Below are 16,567 nucleotides of genomic sequence, written 5' to 3'. Positions count from 1 at the left end.
AGACCGCCCCTCCCCTCCCCCCGCTGCGTTTTCAAAGGCGCTTGGGGGCGGCGGTTGGTGGGAAGGAAGGAAAAAAACACCGGGTGACGTCTTTTTCCGCCTTGCCGAAGGGAGGCCCGGTTTTCCCGCCAGCTTGCGAAAAGGATGGTCGGGTCTTGCGTTTTTGGTGGCGTTTCTTGTGCTGGGGTTTTCTTGACGTTTCGGTGAAAAATTTTATTCCTTTCCAATCCTGTGGACCGGTCCGTTTGTAAGTTTCTGAAAAGCCCACCCTATCCAACCCCCCCCCCCCACCGCCACGTACCGAGCGGGAGGCGGGCTAAAAAGAGGCTTCCCGGCACTCTTCCATTTCTTCAGTTCTTAATGCGTATTAATAGGCAACCGTTTTGAATGGAATTATTATTTTGTAGGCAAGAAGGGTCCTACAATTCAGGGTTATAAAACGCGGGGTTTTGTTTTTGTTTTCTGTTTTATGGTAGAAATAAGGCCGAGATTATTCTTTTTCTTTCTCGTTTGTTTCTTTGTTTGCTCGCGCCGCCGTTTCAAGCTTCACCTTTTGTGTGAAGGGGGCGCTCGGAAACGGAAAAAAAAAAAAGAAAAAAAAAAACAAGGCGCAGGAACGCTTGCCAGCAAGTAAAAGCGAACATTTATCGGAAGAAAAAAAGAGAAGAGAGACGCAGAGGAGGAAAGAAGGCCCCAAGTTGGGGAAAGTAAAAAAAGAAAAAAAAAAAAAAAAGAAAAAGCATGGCACGCAATAGAGGGGGAGGGCCTGGCGGTAGGGACGGCTCCTTGGAAGGCTTCCTTCGGACGTTGCGAGGCCTCCCACGGGAAACGGGGGGCACGGAAAGGGCGGCCCCCATGAGCGCATCGCCCCCTCCATACGCCGAAGGGGCCGCCCACCAGAACAAGAGAAAAAACCAAACCAGCGGGAGCGCCGACGACGAGACGCCGCGGGAGGGAACCGGGACGGACCCGCCCCCAAACTTAGAAGGGCCCCCTGGGACGGGGATGGGCGTGGGGGTCGAAAGCCCTCTTTTGGGAAAGAGGGGCCGAAAGCGCGGCAGGGAGGGGCGCCTTCAGGGAGCCTAGCGCCCTTCAAACGCCGGGCGAAAGAAAGCAAAAAAAACAAAGAAAAAAAAAAACCACCTCCGGGAAACCAAAAACGGAAAAATAGACGCTCGCAAAATGCAGCGGAATCCGGGCGCGGCATCTTTTCGCATGAAGCGCGAAAGCGCGGGCAAGAGCAAATTTTACAAGAAAACTTTTTTTTTTTCCTCACATATACAAAATAAAGAACTCCTCGGCGACCTGCTCCTAGAAGACCTTGCTCCTTTTCTTTTTTTTTTTTCCCCACCTTTTGAAAAGTTAGACGCCCCACTTTCCCTCTCATCGCCGCTCCTTCTTGGGGCCGGCGGGGGGCGAAAAAGAACCCGGACCGCGACCCCAGGAGGTGGCAGCAAAAAAGGGTTTTCACAGACATCCCTCCCGAAGCCCACGCGCATCCCGAGCGTTTTTGGCACGACAAAGGCGCACACACACACCCTAGAGAACACAGAAAAAAAAATTAAAAGATACCCCAAACCGCGACTGTTTTTTTTTTTCTTCATATTTCAGGGGTTTCTTGCCCCGGGGCGCCCCAGGAAGGTCACCCTTCCTCGCGTTTCGCCCCGGTTCGGGGGTTCTTTTTTGGCAAAATGTGATTTTGCCTCTTGGGGCCGCTGCCCGCTGTTCTCGGCAAGCCCGGCCGCCGGAAAAATAAATAAAAAAAACGACGCCCCTTTCCCCACAACCCCGATGGAGGCTCCTCGGCCCAACGACGCCCTGGTTTACAAAATCCGGAAAAGCCTGACGGAAACCAAAGCCAAAAGCGGAAAAAAAACTATCGCGGGGCTCGCTTTCTCTATGGTTCTTTTCTTCCGCGGGCCCCTTTGTTGCGGCGCAGGGGTGGGGGAAAACGCGCGCAGAGAAATCGAGCCGCCGGGTATAAGGAAACCACCCAACCTTTTTTTGTTTCCCCAAAGGCCTTCCCAAAAGCAGGGCTGCCGCGGTTGTTTCTGTTTGCGTTTTCTTTTTTTTTTTTTTTCGCGGCCCGGGAAGCGTCCGCTCTTTGATTCTGTGAGGGGTGGCGCCTTATTTTTCTTTGCCCAAGGCTGCTTCGCCGGCGACCTTTCGTGGCCGGTAGGGGTTTCGGGGGCCTTTCCCGCACGACCTTGCCAAAGGGCCCTTTCGGTACGTCGCGAGGCCCGAGAGGCTAGAGTAGCGATTGTTTTTTTTTTTTTGTTTTTTTGTTTTCCGATTCGGCTGCGTTAGTTTTGGTGGGGAAAAGGAGGAGTTCCAATATTTCAGGTCGTGATTATTATTTTCTTCCTTCCCTCAGCCAGTTTTCCTTTTCAAAAGGGAATGTGTCTGCCAATTTTGCCCCTAGAACCCTGCTCGGGTGTATCGATCTAAGTGTAAATATACCGCTTGGTTCTAAAAAAAAAATAAAGAAAAGTGGAACTTTCCAACCTGTTCTTCAATATATCTTGGGTGCGGCGCTTCTTCCTTATCAAAACAATACTTTCCTCCGGCAAAAAAAGACCCTTAAAACGTTTTTTAGGTTATCATTCTAGTTTCCTTCAACGTTTGAATTTTAGGAGAACCCACGGGTATGGTTTCAGGATCCGCTCTTGTGAAGAAAGAACGTCCTGCCGCCACGACGCCGCTACCGTCATTTGAAACGGATCCCGCGGACGCCAAGGCCAATGTCAGGGCTGCCCCGCCCTATTCAAAACAGGGAAAGAGGGAAAAGGGCCAAAATGCCACTGAAATAGTTTTTTTTTTCTTATTTTTATTTTTCCATAGGGATTGGACTTGTGTATGCGTGTGGGTGGGCCTCGGGTGTGGGTCAAGGGGCTTCCCCCGGACCTGGCTAAAGAACCCAGAAACCGCCCCCGCAAGCCATTTTGCACCACGCCTCCTTTCACGGCAGACCCCGGGTATTTTACTCCTTTTACCTTTTCCAACGCCTCGGTCAAGCAAGCCGACACTTCAATTTGGCCGCTTTGTTGAAGATATGTGCTTGTTATCTGTGCTAAAAGGTTTATTTTCTTCGTGGGAATGCGTTCTGGGAGGAACGAAAAGAAGCGTGAATTTAAGAGAACTCCCAATCCCAAGCGCGCAAGGTAAGAAGCAAAATCAAAGCAACCCCCACTTTTTTTTCAGAGCAGAGAGTAATGGCGGAAAGCGTTTTTGCTTTTGCGCGCTGAATCGTGGCAACGGAGTTTTTTTTTTTACCTTTTGCGCGTGCCAAACTGTGGTGCGGAAAGCGAATTCTTCGCCAAAACCGTACGGCGGGAACGCGTCATTCTAAACTTTTCTTTATTTTCCGCATCCCACCCCAAAGGCGCGGGCGAAGCTCAAGGCAAAACCCCGAACCCGGAAGCGCACCCCGTTCTTCCGTTTTGAAAAAAAAAAACCCCAGCTTTAACTTCCCAAATGGTTTTTTTGGGAAATGTCGGGGATGCTTCTGCGTGATTGGAAAGAAAAAAATGGGGCGGGTGGGTGGGCAGTTCCTTTGGCAACGCCCGCAGGCCGGCTTCAGAAAATACCACCAACGCCATCGAGACCCCAAAAGGAAGAAACACAGCACTCCGGACACCCAAGAACCACAGCGACACCATAAACGGTGCCAGGAAAATTGAGCTTCCCTTTAAATTTTTTTTACCCCCTCGGCGGGCAAACCCTTCTCATCTGGAAGAATCCTTCCGGAATAGAAACTCGGAATTCATGAATTCCGTGTGGTGTCATCACTTTTGGTGGTTAAAAGAATTTTGCATCCCATTCATTTATTGGTATGGCTTTTTGTTTCCTTCTTTTTGGAAGCCCCATGGCCGCAGAAGGCGCGGCAAAAAAAACTTCGAGAGCGAGGCCTTGTTTTTTTTTTTTTTCTGCGATATTCGTTGTGCGGGCCGGGCCGCTTTGGTAAGAACCATCTCCCGGAATATAAAGGACCTAACCGAATCTTTCAGCCATTGCTCTGGGGCAAGGCCTTTTTTGCATTAAGCCGCGTCCCTGGTACAAAGCGCTCGGCCCCCCAAGGCGAACCCTTTCCCACCCAAACCCCGCACAATGAAGAAGTTTCCCCTTTAAAGGAAATGAGGAAGAATGTTTCAGAAGTATTAATCTTCTTCCGTTTTGGAAAACCGGGTTCGGGCGTGCGGGCGGGGACGTCGGGGCAACTCTGCCGCCCGTGCGCTGCGCAAGGGTTTCCTCCGCACGCGGGGTCCACTCTGCGCCGAAGATTGCGCAGCAACATGGCCCTCCACCATTCTTTTTTTGATTGGATAACCACCTAAGTTTCCACTAGTTCGACTGGCGCGGGTTCAGCTCCAGGGCCCCTCGCTGGTAAGACTCGCTTTTTTTTTAGATGACAGCCTGCCAAAAGAAGAATATTTTCTATTATTGGACGTTGATTTTGCGGCGGCGCCCATCTGAGAAGAAGTCGTTTCATAAACAAAAAGAGAAAAAAAAAAGTTTGCAAACCCATCTGCAAAGAGCCAGTCCTTCATTATAGAACTTCAAAGTCCGTTCTATGACGGAAAGTCAATGCGGAATGCGAGCGCGGGGCCATCCCTCGGCAAAAGGCGTCCGCGCTTAGCCCGTGCGGCGCCTTGGCCCACGGGAGTTTATCACCACCCCAAAGCGCACCCAAATACTTGTACCGGGATGATGCCGCCCAAAAGCACCACCAAAGAAAAAGCTACAAAGATCCAAAGCGCCATGTCAAACTGACCTGCGTGAGAAAATAATTTTTACACTGGTGCTATTCTTGAATACCATTACGCCTTGAATGTAAAAAGGATTTTAGTGTGCGCCATTGCTTCCCCTTAGCTGGTGCAAATGGGGTATCTAAAAAATAGTTTTTCCACACCACCTTCACCTAGAAGAGCTTATTTTTAACATTCTGTATTTTTTTTTCGTTTTTAAACAGCTTTCCGTTCTCTTGTACTCACGTTTACTCTGTTGAACTTTATTGTGGTGCCAAACCGCCTTTCTGGGATCCGTTCCCTTATCTTGGGCTGGGCCTTGTGACGGCAAAAAAAAAAAATTAATGAGAGACGCATAAAAACGATGATAGAACGGCCAAACAAGGACAGGGGGTGGGGCAGGAAATTCCCTCCAAGCATGGCGCGGCCGCCGTTTAGAATGATACCGTCTCGCACGCCAAGAAAAAAAAAAGAAAAGAGAGTGATGGCGAAATTACCCCATTACCCAAAAACAATCTGGAATTCATATTATGTTTGGGGAAGCGCTCGCTCACACTATCAAAATTTATGGGTTCCTGACCCGGTGCGTTTGTTAAAGGAAGGGGGGATGCCAGTCCGAATAAAAGAAGCCCACCGCCATTTGCCATCCTATGCGCCATCTCCGTCTAAAGTTTTCAATTGGCTAAAAAAGAGTAATCTCTGGAGTTTCGATTCACGTGCAGTTTCATAGCCAAGAATCAACCCACGCCACGCGCAATACTAAAAAGGTTTCTCAGCTGGTGCGGCGTAATTTAACTGCGCAAGTTTCTGCAGAATAAGAGATTCAACTTTTCCACGCAGCATCCCATTCGTAAACGTGAGAAGATTTACGGAAGGAGAGCGGTGGCGTGTGAAATCCCCGATGAGTTTCTTAACGCCAATATTCTTAACAATAGTCAAATCGAACCATCAGCAGGTCCTGAATTCCACATGTTCCGCACCGTATCGGGATCCACCAAGTTGGGAGTTAGCTTTGGATTTTTGCAAAACAATGCCTAAATCATTGGCGCCCCTTGACTTGCCAATGCTACCGGATGAACCCTTGATTCTCTCTAAACTCCTGGTGGTAGATGAGGATCATGAGCGAAAGCGTTGCCTTCTCTGTGGTAATCTTATGCCTTCATTTGCTTTTACTGAAGAAAGTGGCGATTGGCTTCTTTTCACCATTTGGTGGAAATACTGTGTCGCAGCTAAAACCGTAATGGGCAACTCTCTTTTTAATGGATGCCTTACACCTTGTGCGCGGTAAGCGGGGTATCGGTGGTTTTTTATTCAGCCACGGTGGGGAAATGGAGCCCAAGAAACAGCTAGCAAAATTTTTCGCACGCATAAATCAGAGTTTTGTTTTTCTGATCAGTGGCCTGTGTATCGGGCACTGCCCCATGGCAAGCGGATGCGTGCATGTAACTTGAAAAGTGACACACTACATATATATTTATATTTTTAGTACTTCGCCCGGATGATTTTTTTATTTTTATATATAGTGAAGGGGACTGGAAATCGCTTTGGGTGGGTGAGGTCGGGGCCCCGTAGTCTGGAAACCCAATCGCAAATGCTTCCTTTATATCTTTAAAACCTGCGTTTTCTTTGACGCTGCGGGGGTTTCTCTGCTTAGGTACTATGCTGATTCTGGTGTGATGGCCGTTTGCTACCGAAGGGATGTTTGACCGACGCATGTATTCCTTTTCTCGCGTTTTTGACGTACCCAGGGGAGCGCTGGGCCTTGAACCTTTTCACCAGCATCTGCCGTAGTGACCACCCGCTCTAGGATAAAGTAGAATCTTTAGATATCCACTAAGGCTACTTCTAATTTCTTCTGAAATGAAAGGATGGGCGTAAAAAGTATTCCAACATCATACAGCACACCTGTGGTGGCTCACGGTACGACTTTAATCACCCAGAAGCGTTCGGTTAGAAATAGCCGTGAGGTAGGTATATGGATGGAATTCGCTTTAAACGTTTTGACCATTTCAAAGGTATTGAATCTGACTTTTATTTTTATTTTCTCAGTATAATGGTTGCAAAAGAATTGTGGGAGGTTTTTTTTGCAATTGATCTGCGTTTAGTCGCTCCACATGCGCTTATTTGACCCTTCCGCCACTTTCACTTATTCAGGCCACTCATTCGTTAAAGAAAATAAAGATGATACAAAAATTTAGAGGCTCAAAAAAAAAAAAAAAAGAAAAACTTCTGATTTGGTCTATGACAGTCTACAATTTGGAGATGTTGTAATCTTCTTCTTTTTATTGAATCTTGCAAAAGTCTAAAAGAGCCTCCAGTGGAGAAATCAGAAGAAATTTATGTTTTTTTTTCCCCCTTTTAAGGCAAAATACTTTCAAGAAAGGCTTTGATCTCATATTCTTTTGATCAGTGGGTTGATCTAGGGAGGCGTTTGGAAGATCACATGCGCCAACAAAAAAGGAACCACAAAAATGGTTTTCAACTTGATTAACGGGAATTCAGTTTCAAAATGTGAGGTCCTAACTACTATTACTGAACACGGACTCTGTTTAGAGGGCGGCGCGCTTCGGAAAGTTTGACTGGATTCGTCTATAATGGATCGGGCGGTGGATGTGCAAATCACCCAATTGGCCCAGTTTTTGTTTCCCCTCTTTTCAGCAATTAGAAACGTGGTTTGAGAGAAATGTGTACTTACTGCCCAAAGGGATGCGTAGAACAGAGATTGCGCTCAAGCTTTGCATGAATTTAAACAGAAATGGGCTTTGCTGGAGCAGAGGGCGGCGACAGTGGTGTACTAAAATATTTCATCGCTTGCGGCAGCGTTTGCCGAACAAGAGGGCCTTATTCGTCAGAGAAGGGCGAAGTTCAAAAACCAGCGTGATGCCTTTGAGAGCCGACGGGAAAGGCTTATCAGGAATGGCAGCGCCTAGGCCAACAGCCGGCCGCCAGGCAATGGGAATTATAGAGGTTGAGTTCTTAGCTTGAAAAACGCGCGCAAAACGTTCTCCAAAGCTGGCCTAAAAGAAAAATGAGCGGTCAGGTGGAAACGATGGCGGGACCCCTTCTTTTGCGCGGGCGGAATCGAACCCTCGAGGGAAGGGGTCTGGTGAGAATACGAAAAGCCCGCCACCCACCAAGGCGGCGCCGGCGCATGGAAACGGGAATGCGGCGCCACCCCCGATATCAGAGAATGGCGGGGGCGTGCTGTTTAGGGGCGCCCGCGAAAAAGAACATAAGGAAAGGGATAAAGAATGGACTGGTGTAACAGAACGGGAATTTAAAATTTTTGATGTTACCACTTGGACCCCCAGAGTGCATAATAGGGAAATTTCAGCTCTGGAAGTAACTTTGCGAAGTGGGTTTGATTATCGGAGGCAAAAGCCCATAGAGGGTAAGGAACCTTTGGAACCCTTTATGATTAAACAAAATTAATTCAGGAAACAGTCCACCCGTTTCCGTTTATAATGGGTGCGGGTGAAAAAGCGTCGGCTAATTTTCGCACTGCTTTATTACAGGATGGGAATTTTCCTCTGTCAAAGTCGCTTGCGCCATCGTGGCTTTATACGGCTTGAAACGGCACCGGCGTTTTCGTAAAGGCAATGCGGCCTCAGCTTGGCCAGGAACGGGGTGCCAAGAGCATTCTTTGCCTGCGTTTTAAGCTTTTTGGTTATGTGACATCCGTGTGCAATGTGCGGTTGCCGAAATGCACGGGGCAACTTCGCGAAAGCCACAACCAAACGCGGTGCTCAAAAAACTTTTGAGGGGCTGCTTCCTGTCGTTAGTGAATGTGGGGAGGGGCAGTCCCGATTGACTGGATCCCCGCCGGTTCGCTTCGAAAGGCCGCAGGGCCCCGTTTGCACCTTGTTATGCGTGTGGCATCGCTTGATCGAAGGCCCAGGGGTTCCACATTGCCCAACAGCACCGTCAGCTTTGGTACGGCGAACCTCCGGCATCTCCCGTTGGGGAAAAATATATTCGGATAGCAAACGCAAATGCGAGCAAGATGCAGGACACCATCGACATGGCAACGGAGAGACTATCGTTGGCAGGACAGTTTGAAACGTTTTGCCGAGCTCGCGGGAAACCGATGAAAGAGGAGAGCGCAATAGCTTTTATCACCGCAAACGGTTTGGACCCATTGGCAAATTTACGGTAAGCATGAACGCTGAGGGTCACGATATTTTTGGAAACAGTGCCCGTGGACATGCTGACAATGGGATTGCAGGAGATGGTGGCGCATTCAGAGATAAACCAGGACAGACTATTATCATAGCACTAGAAGGGCTAGAGCATTTCAGTCGCGCACGAATTAAAAGGATCAAACAGCGTTCCACTTGGCGCGGATCACGGCGAGTCGATGGTCGGAAATCGCAACTTTGACGAAAAAGAACTTTCTGCAGGCCGAGGGTCGGAGCTGTGATTTTGGATGGGGCCGAGGTTACAAAAATAGCTAAAATGGATACCCATCAAGCCTCCCGCTTTATAAAAAAAGATGCAAGGCAAGGGCACGTTTGCTCCCATACGACTGCTGGCCGCTTTACGTCCATAAGAGTATCCCACTCATTTGGCAAACAACAACGTGGAGCGTATTCTGGCTTCATATGGTGGCACTGCACATTCAAACAAGTGCGGTGCATTGAGGCATGTGGCAGAATTGGTTGAGGTCCACAGCATGAATCCGCACGCGATCGCGCAACTCGCAAAACGTGTGAATCCGTTCGACCTCCCTCAGAAAGTTCAGGTGGCAGTGCTTGATATTGGTTGGATTGTGTTCAGGTTGGGCAGGGAGGTTCTGTGTTGTTTTTAACACATTTGGTCTTTGCTGCGATTAAACACATACTAGCGTCCGAGTAAAGTTTAAGAACCATTCCCGTGGCGGACTCGGCTCTTTTGCGAGATACGGAGTGTAATAACGGATGCCCCATCATTAGAAACAGGTTCCTCGGTCGTACATGTTTCTCTCATTGAAGTAAAACCCTCGGAGAAACACCAAAGAAATGGACAGCACGACCATGAAAGAGAAAAATAGCGCGAAAACCCGGCAGATGGTCTGTCATGTGGTGTTGCTTTGTCGGCGGTGGCCTTGGTGAAGTGGGTTCAACTTGCAAAGGTATGGGGAAGGGTTTAGAGAGGAAAGGAACCTTAGAATCTGCCATTTCATAACTCTTGTCGGGTTAGTCTTCCGGAAGAATAGAAAATTTAATGTTTAAAGTCTTTTCTTTATTTTTCTTTTGCCATTGAACGGTCATGGAGAATTAATTTGTACCCCATAGAATATTTTTTCGCTTGTTTCCGTTTATTTGTTTTGTGGAGTTTGGTTAAAGTAGGAAACATATTATATAACAAATTGTAGTGCCTTTTATTCATGTAGACGATGTTTGCGGAAGATTTTGAATAGCAGTTGGTAGGGTGGGGAAATTCTCAAATGGCAGATTTCCCAAAACCGTATTCTCTATGAGCTCCTCTTTCTTTAGACGGTTCCCCCTTTCAAACGAACGATACTTTCTCAACGCGACTTCTGGGAAGCTGGATCATGAAGATGAGGACGGACCACCTCGAGGCGTTTAGGTGCAAAACATTGGTGCTTCCAACATGAGTTCGGCATGGCTGTCCCCAAAGGGGTCATGAATCACTATGTTCTTGCTCTTTCTTTCTTGGTATCTGCGTCTTTTTTTTTTTTCTTTATTTACGCGGTAATCTCCGAACACCCATTGCCGCACCAAGCCTAAACAATTGCAGCAAAGAGACACAGCTTCCAAAGCACCAATTTAACCCACTAGATGGGGTACCACCTGCGGAACGCCCCTAAAATCAGAGATTCGATTTCCAGGTGGCAGAAGATTGGACGGAGGAGTGGGCATCTTTCTGTTCGCTCGGCATCTTCCAAAGGCATTTTAACAATTCATTATTAGGGTTCGGGGGTGGAGTTAAGTGAAACGCCTTGCGTCGTGTTCCTTTTTTTTCTTCCTTTAACCCATAAAAAGGGGAAAACAGGAAACCAGAATAGAATGGTCGGAGGTTAAACAACTTGGCCGTGGTCAAATTGCTTAAAAATTCGTCTCTAGGTAATTTTTAAGAGCCATTTTTTTTTTTTTTTTGAGGCAACTACAAAATAGTTTCTGACACAGTGAAACATGATTCTCGCCAGCGAGGCGGCAAAAAAAGCAAAAAGTGGGACACAACGCCTTCCTAGGGCACTTTTCAATGAAATATTTCTTTTATCAATACGCTGCCGCATGGCTCTGGCGCTCTGATGTTGTTATTCTTCGGCCACAGTTTGCATTCTAAGAAAAGGGAATGGTATTATCAGCTGAGTCTTTTGACTGCGCAGTTGGAAAGGTGTAAAATCAATTCGTATGGAAACCAATTCGATCTAGAAACAGAAATTAATTAGCTTTTCTGGCCCCACTTCCTTTTTAAAACATTTTGACAGGAAAACGGGTTCCTGAATTTTGACTTCGCCCACAGACCTCATAAGAAACAGTTTTGCCGATTACTAGCTCATTTGGAAAACCGAAAGGATTATTTATTTTTAGTATTTATTTCTACTAATTAAATGTGTCCAACACTTTTTTACGAATCATGGGTCGGCTATTCTGCGGTGCGGCTTCCGTGCCGTCTGGACCGCTGGGGCCCCTTGGGTGTAAAAATCGCTCTGATATAAATTTTTTATAATCAGCGATAATTGTTCCCACAAGTCACCGTTGATGTTATTCATTACCTCTCTTGCGAGGCGTTCTTTGCGAGTAAAATGCATTGCAAATTTCCAAGAATAGCTCCCGATGACCATTTTTGCGTTTAGCCTAGATAGGTGGAAAACGAACCGTCCCAGATGCAACCTTTCTACCACTTCATTTGCTCAGGGGCACCAGGGGATGGGGTGGAGAATCCAACCGGGCTCTGCGTTTTATGGGGTTGGGGGTGGGGAACCCGGCATATTATGTTTTTAGAAATCGTACGGGATTGAAGCGACTCAGAGTGGGATTCTGCAATGTTGGTATTTGGTGATTCGGCACCCTCCATACTCTACCCATTTCTGGGCGGTTATAGCAATTCCATAATGATAATGATAATAAAAATAAAACCACGGATATAATACCCCTCAAAATGCTCACACTACAACCCTTTAACTACACACCTAAAGAGGTCGCCTGGAAAGATTAGGCGAGGCAAACAAAAGGCGGACGCCTGGTGTATTTACTTTAGTGGTAAAAATCCCATATTAAATCGCGGGAGACCTTGGTTCGAATCTCAGAATATGCAATCTATTGATTTTGGTGTTTTATTAAAACTCACCCGTTCTCGAGGTCTTCAAGGGTTTGTCACGAAATAAAGAAACGCCAGCGAGATTCGTCGACATCACCGGAGCGTGAGGACAGAGAGAAAAAGTCCAATGCGGACTATGCCAGAAGTTCTACGCCCACCTAGACTCCCTCGTAATACAGTGCAGAAAATTCCATGAAGGAGAGGGTATGCCACAAAAAACGAATTCCATCACTGTACGATACAAGACAACGAAAACAAGAGACCTTCCGGCATTAATCTGCCGCACGTGCGGTCACCAATGTATGGGTAAGTCAGGCCTAACTCTACACCGTATGCCACGACACGGGTATCAACCTATTCGCGCGCACACCAGCCAACGCGACGAATGCGACGAAACAGCTCTGCACCTCTTGAGTTGCCCCGCTCTTCATCCACTGCGAGTTCAATTTGCGATAGTTGATGATGTACCCCTGATGAAACCATGTTTTTCTAAGCGGTTAGCACAGTTCCTTATTGCGGTGGAGTGGAACTACACTATGCCACAGACTTCACAACCAAGAAACCCTACACAGCCTACCTCCCCCTCTGTAAGGCCTCCCCAGCTCTCTAAAATCAGCGACGAGCTCGAATATGGAAACCCTGATAGAAGAGTAAGCTCAAGGCGTCTATCGCCGACCAAACAAGTAACAAAATAAATAGGAGTTCATTGAGGCCAATCTATTGCAAAAAAAAAAAAAATAAATAAAAAAAAAAGGAGACTTGAGGATGGTTTTGGGTAAGAAAAGGTAAGATTAGAGATTTCTCGTAAATTGGTTCTTTTTTGCGGGAACGGGCTTTAAGAAAAACAGAAGAAAAAACTTTAACACGAAAAAAACCAAACAGTAAAAAACAAAAAAAAAAAAATAATGACAAAAACCGTATTCCAAGAGTTTAAGCACCCCACAAAAAAGAAAGGGATCTTCTTCTTCTACAACATCACCAAAAAGCCAATAATTAAAGTGCTCCACGGTGGCAGGCTGGCAGCCGTTCCGTTGGAGCAACGTCCCTAAAGACACGAAGAAGAAAAAATAAAATAAATAAAGCGATTATTTTTTACCACAATGTTATCCAGCGCCACCGTGCGCACGTAAGACGGCATTGGGCTCTTGGACAGGTTTTTTTCGCCTTCCTCCTTTTCTGATGCCCGAGTTTCTTCCCCACCAAGGTCAGATGACAAATGGCTTGCCGCAGTGGGGTATCTTCCATTTTTTTTTTTTTTTTTTGACCCCTGCAAACCGTGGCGTTTCCAGAATCAAGAAGCGAAGAAACTCACCTATGCGGGAACCCTCTGGGCGTTGAAAGAAATCCAAAAATGATTTCTTCGGAGGCAGCGCGGTTTCGATTCATTTTGATCCTCTGGGTTTCTCCCTGGGCGGCTAAAGTGCGGCTCCACCGTTGGAGAAGCATAGTCCTTATTACTTCACTGGAACGTGCTTCTCCCCATCAATGTGGCTTACCAAGGCGCCATTGTTAGCAATAACGATGCCTCTCAGCGCGTCCTCCGGGTTCTTCTTATATACCATTTCCCTCCAAAAACGGCTCGGCCGATCACAGTGTGGTGCGGTGTTTTGGCTTAAGGGTCAGCCGCAGCCCTTCCGGAAGAAGGTGTCGCCAGTTCTCACCTTCTCACGGTGCTGTGGGGGAGTTGGTGCTTGCCACTTTCTCTCAAAGGCCAACCGCCGCCGGGAGATAACATTTTTAAAGGATGCATGCGCAAATAAAATTATTCAACGTGTTGTTGGGGAAGCCGGCGCGGAGAACACCCGGTTTCATTTTTTTTTCTTTTAGGTTTCCTCAAGAAAAGCGGAGATGCTTAAAACCCTGACGCCGTGATAGGGTGGTAAACTTTCCCCGGAACTTCGGCAATGATGGCGTGGTTGGGTTTTGGTTCTCTCCTTCTTCGGGACGTCCGGGGCGAAGGCGCCAGGCCTCAGCCCCAAAAGGCAAAATAAAGGAGCCCAGTTTCCAGATACGAGAATTCGGGGTTACACATCCTGTGTGGCGCGGTTGCTTCCCCAAAAAGGGGGGGGGGGTTTGGCGGGCCTTCGCGGGGGGTCGGTGGTTTCCTGGGGTTTGGCGTTTGGCGTGGCGCCGCCGCCGGCGGTGGGGGAAAGGCGCCCCTTCGAGGGGGCACGGGGTCCCAGAAAAGCCCTCACCCTTTCCCCCGCCGCCCGCAAGACGCCAAACCCCCCAAACAGTTCTTTTTCGCGACCTCCACCCCCGAGTTCTTGGGTCCCTATTCCCTTTTGGGGCGCCTGCAAATGATGGTGGCGCGCGGGTGCCGCCTTTCTCTCTCTCTCCCCCTCTCTCTTTCTCTCCTCTCCTTCTCTCCCTTCCCCACCCTTTTGGGCGAAAGGGCCTCCGGCTCGTCGTGGCCGGTTTCGTTTCTCGGGTTCTTTCCTTTGTTCGTGGGGTGTGGGGTGTGGTTCTCGGGGGTTCTTCTTTGCATTCCTTTCGTCGGGGACGCGTTTCTCGCCTCCCTCTCGCTCTCCCTCTTTTTTGCCTCCCCTGTGTGTGTGTGTGTGTGTGTGTGTGCGTCTCTGCTTCTGTCGCTCTTTCATTCTGGGTTGGTGACGTTTGGTTGTTGTGCAGAGTTTCTAGGGTTGTTTTATTGGAGGTGGATTGATGATCTTTTATTGCTAACTTACATCTCTCTTGAGGTTTTTTTTCCCCTCCCCACAGTTTTCACTGAAAATGAGAGATGGGACCTGTGCAGGGCTATATGCTGTATGTAGATTTGTTCTGCACTGGTGAGGTGCACAGAGTACAACTCCACCCACATACTAACGAAGGTAACAAATAGAGACTAGTTGAGATAGTTTTATGACTTGCAAATGAGCGTTTAGATGCCTTTTAGTGTTTCTAATTTTCGTTCTTGTGCTTGTTTTCGTACCTAAGTTTCTATTTCCTGGGCACGGATGTATGTCTTCTCCCTTTTCTTGGTCTTTAAGATGGTCTCTCTTCTTGTATTGCATCTATGCTATGTCAATCCCTCTTTTGGGGTTTACCTGGTAATGCGTTCCCATTGTTTTTTCTTCTTCTATCTATAGTCTATAGTGTTTGGTTTTCTCAAAGGAATCATACTATGCAGAGAAGTGGAGTACTTCTGAAAAAACAGGCAGTCTTCGTGACAGGTGCACGAACTCCATTTGCGAAATCATTCGGATCACTTATGAAGGTTAATAATGTTCAATTGGGGACTGCTGCTGTTGGAGGTCTCTTACAGAAAACTAAACTTGATCCGAAACATATAAATCACATTGTTTGGGGTAACGTGGTACTACAACTTGATGCTCACAACTGTGCACGAGAGATTGTTATTGAGCTTGACCTCCCCAAACACATTACAGGTAATTTAACCAGTATGGCATGTGCAAGCGGATTGAACGCCCTGTCTCAGGCTGTTATGTTGATTGAGAGTGGTCATGCTGATGTGGTTATCGCGGGAGGAAGTGATAGCGTAAGTAATGCTCCACTATTGGCACCACAAAAATTCTCTTATGGAATGGCTAAACTTACTATGGGAAAAAATAAGGGTTTATCAGGACTCTCTGCATTTTTCAAAGAGGCTGGATATAACCCATTAGACTGGTTACCTCGACCCAACCCTTTGGAAGAGCGAAGTACAGGTAAAACAATGGGATGGCACGGTGATATGATCGGTGAGCTTAACAATATATCACGCAAAGATCAAGAAGCACTTGCTGTTGCATCACACAAGAATGCGAATGAAGCACTGAAGAAGGGATATTTTAAGGATGAAGTTGTTCCTGTTACTGTAAATGTGAAAGGTCAGACAGTTGAGGTTACGAAGGATGACTACATTCAGTCAGATATTGAAAGTATGAAAAAGAAAATGCCTTCTCTTAAACCAGTCTTCCGTAAACCAAATGGTACTGTAACTGCCGCCACCTCAAGTGGATTAACAGATGGTGGAAGTGCTATGTTGGTGATGTCAGAGGATAAGGCGAAAGAATTGGGATACCCTACTGATGTCAGGGTTAAAAGTTGGTACTTTTCTGCTATTGATCCTTACCCTCAATTATTGCTTGCACCTGTACTTGGTTGGGGTCCTGCTCTTAAACGTGCTGGACTCACCACGAAAGATATTGACCTATTTGAGATTCATGAAGCCTTTGCAGCGCAGGTACTTGCTACCATAAAGTGTCTGGCATCTCCAGAGTTCTTTGAGAGGTACACAGACTCCAAAGAGGTCGTACTAAAGGAAGCGTTTGATTTCTCAAAGCTTAACGTCAATGGAGGTTCTTTGGCGCTTGGACACCCCTTCGCAGCTACTGGTGGTAGAATTGTAACATCACTTGCGAACGAGTTGCGTCGAACTGGAAAACGTCACGGACTTATTAGTATATGCGCTGCTGGAGGATTAGGGGGTGTGGCTATATTGGAACACACACCGAGCAAGAAGTAGATAATTATATATGACTAATATTGAGAGGATTGTGTGTATACAAAAAAAGTATATATATATATATATATATATATATATATATATATAT

General features: G+C 47.1%; 9 protein-coding genes across 9 annotated transcripts; all 9 read left to right on the top strand.

Moving 5' to 3' along the window:
* Nucleotides 1-741: 741 nt before the first annotated feature.
* Nucleotides 742-1,086, top strand: TM35_000261770 (uncharacterized protein; the record flags this gene model as incomplete). Its single annotated transcript, XM_029027914.1, has 1 exon — nt 742-1,086. One exon carries the CDS (start codon nt 742-744, stop codon nt 1,084-1,086), a length of 345 nt encoding a protein of 114 aa, XP_028880791.1.
* A 1,561-nt stretch (nt 1,087-2,647) lies between these two features.
* Nucleotides 2,648-3,349, top strand: TM35_000261760 (uncharacterized protein; the record flags this gene model as incomplete). The annotated part of the gene is made up of 1 exon (XM_029027913.1): nt 2,648-3,349. The coding sequence occupies one exon, from the start codon at nt 2,648-2,650 to the stop codon at nt 3,347-3,349; it is 702 nt and encodes a 233-aa protein (XP_028880790.1).
* Nucleotides 3,350-5,163: 1,814 nt separating this feature from the next.
* TM35_000261750 (uncharacterized protein) lies at nt 5,164-5,475 on the top strand (the record flags this gene model as incomplete). The annotated part of the gene is made up of 1 exon (XM_029027912.1): nt 5,164-5,475. The coding sequence occupies one exon, from the start codon at nt 5,164-5,166 to the stop codon at nt 5,473-5,475; it is 312 nt and encodes a 103-aa protein (XP_028880789.1).
* Nucleotides 5,476-5,646: 171 nt separating this feature from the next.
* On the top strand, nt 5,647-6,033 carry TM35_000261740 (uncharacterized protein; the record flags this gene model as incomplete). Its single annotated transcript, XM_029027911.1, has 1 exon — nt 5,647-6,033. One exon carries the CDS (start codon nt 5,647-5,649, stop codon nt 6,031-6,033), a length of 387 nt encoding a protein of 128 aa, XP_028880788.1.
* Nucleotides 6,034-7,355: 1,322 nt separating this feature from the next.
* TM35_000261730 (uncharacterized protein) lies at nt 7,356-7,730 on the top strand (the record flags this gene model as incomplete). The annotated part of the gene is made up of 1 exon (XM_029027910.1): nt 7,356-7,730. The coding sequence occupies one exon, from the start codon at nt 7,356-7,358 to the stop codon at nt 7,728-7,730; it is 375 nt and encodes a 124-aa protein (XP_028880787.1).
* A 702-nt stretch (nt 7,731-8,432) lies between these two features.
* TM35_000261720 (uncharacterized protein) lies at nt 8,433-8,804 on the top strand (the record flags this gene model as incomplete). Its single annotated transcript, XM_029027909.1, has 1 exon — nt 8,433-8,804. One exon carries the CDS (start codon nt 8,433-8,435, stop codon nt 8,802-8,804), a length of 372 nt encoding a protein of 123 aa, XP_028880786.1.
* A 3,413-nt stretch (nt 8,805-12,217) lies between these two features.
* On the top strand, nt 12,218-12,706 carry TM35_000261710 (Tbingi protein; the record flags this gene model as incomplete). Its single annotated transcript, XM_029027908.1, has 1 exon — nt 12,218-12,706. The coding sequence occupies one exon, from the start codon at nt 12,218-12,220 to the stop codon at nt 12,704-12,706; it is 489 nt and encodes a 162-aa protein (XP_028880785.1).
* A 790-nt stretch (nt 12,707-13,496) lies between these two features.
* Nucleotides 13,497-13,838, top strand: TM35_000261700 (uncharacterized protein; the record flags this gene model as incomplete). Its single annotated transcript, XM_029027907.1, has 1 exon — nt 13,497-13,838. One exon carries the CDS (start codon nt 13,497-13,499, stop codon nt 13,836-13,838), a length of 342 nt encoding a protein of 113 aa, XP_028880784.1.
* Nucleotides 13,839-15,027: 1,189 nt separating this feature from the next.
* On the top strand, nt 15,028-16,479 carry TM35_000261690 (putative thiolase protein-like protein; the record flags this gene model as incomplete). Its single annotated transcript, XM_029027906.1, has 1 exon — nt 15,028-16,479. The coding sequence occupies one exon, from the start codon at nt 15,028-15,030 to the stop codon at nt 16,477-16,479; it is 1,452 nt and encodes a 483-aa protein (XP_028880783.1).
* Nucleotides 16,480-16,567: the final 88 nt, after the last annotated feature.

This window comes from Trypanosoma theileri, assembly GCF_002087225.1.
Source record: "Trypanosoma theileri isolate Edinburgh chromosome Unknown TM35_Tth_26_V1, whole genome shotgun sequence".
In the NCBI taxonomy this organism is placed as follows: domain Eukaryota; phylum Euglenozoa; class Kinetoplastea; order Trypanosomatida; family Trypanosomatidae; genus Trypanosoma; species Trypanosoma theileri.
This window is presented reverse-complemented; position numbering and strand designations above follow the sequence as displayed.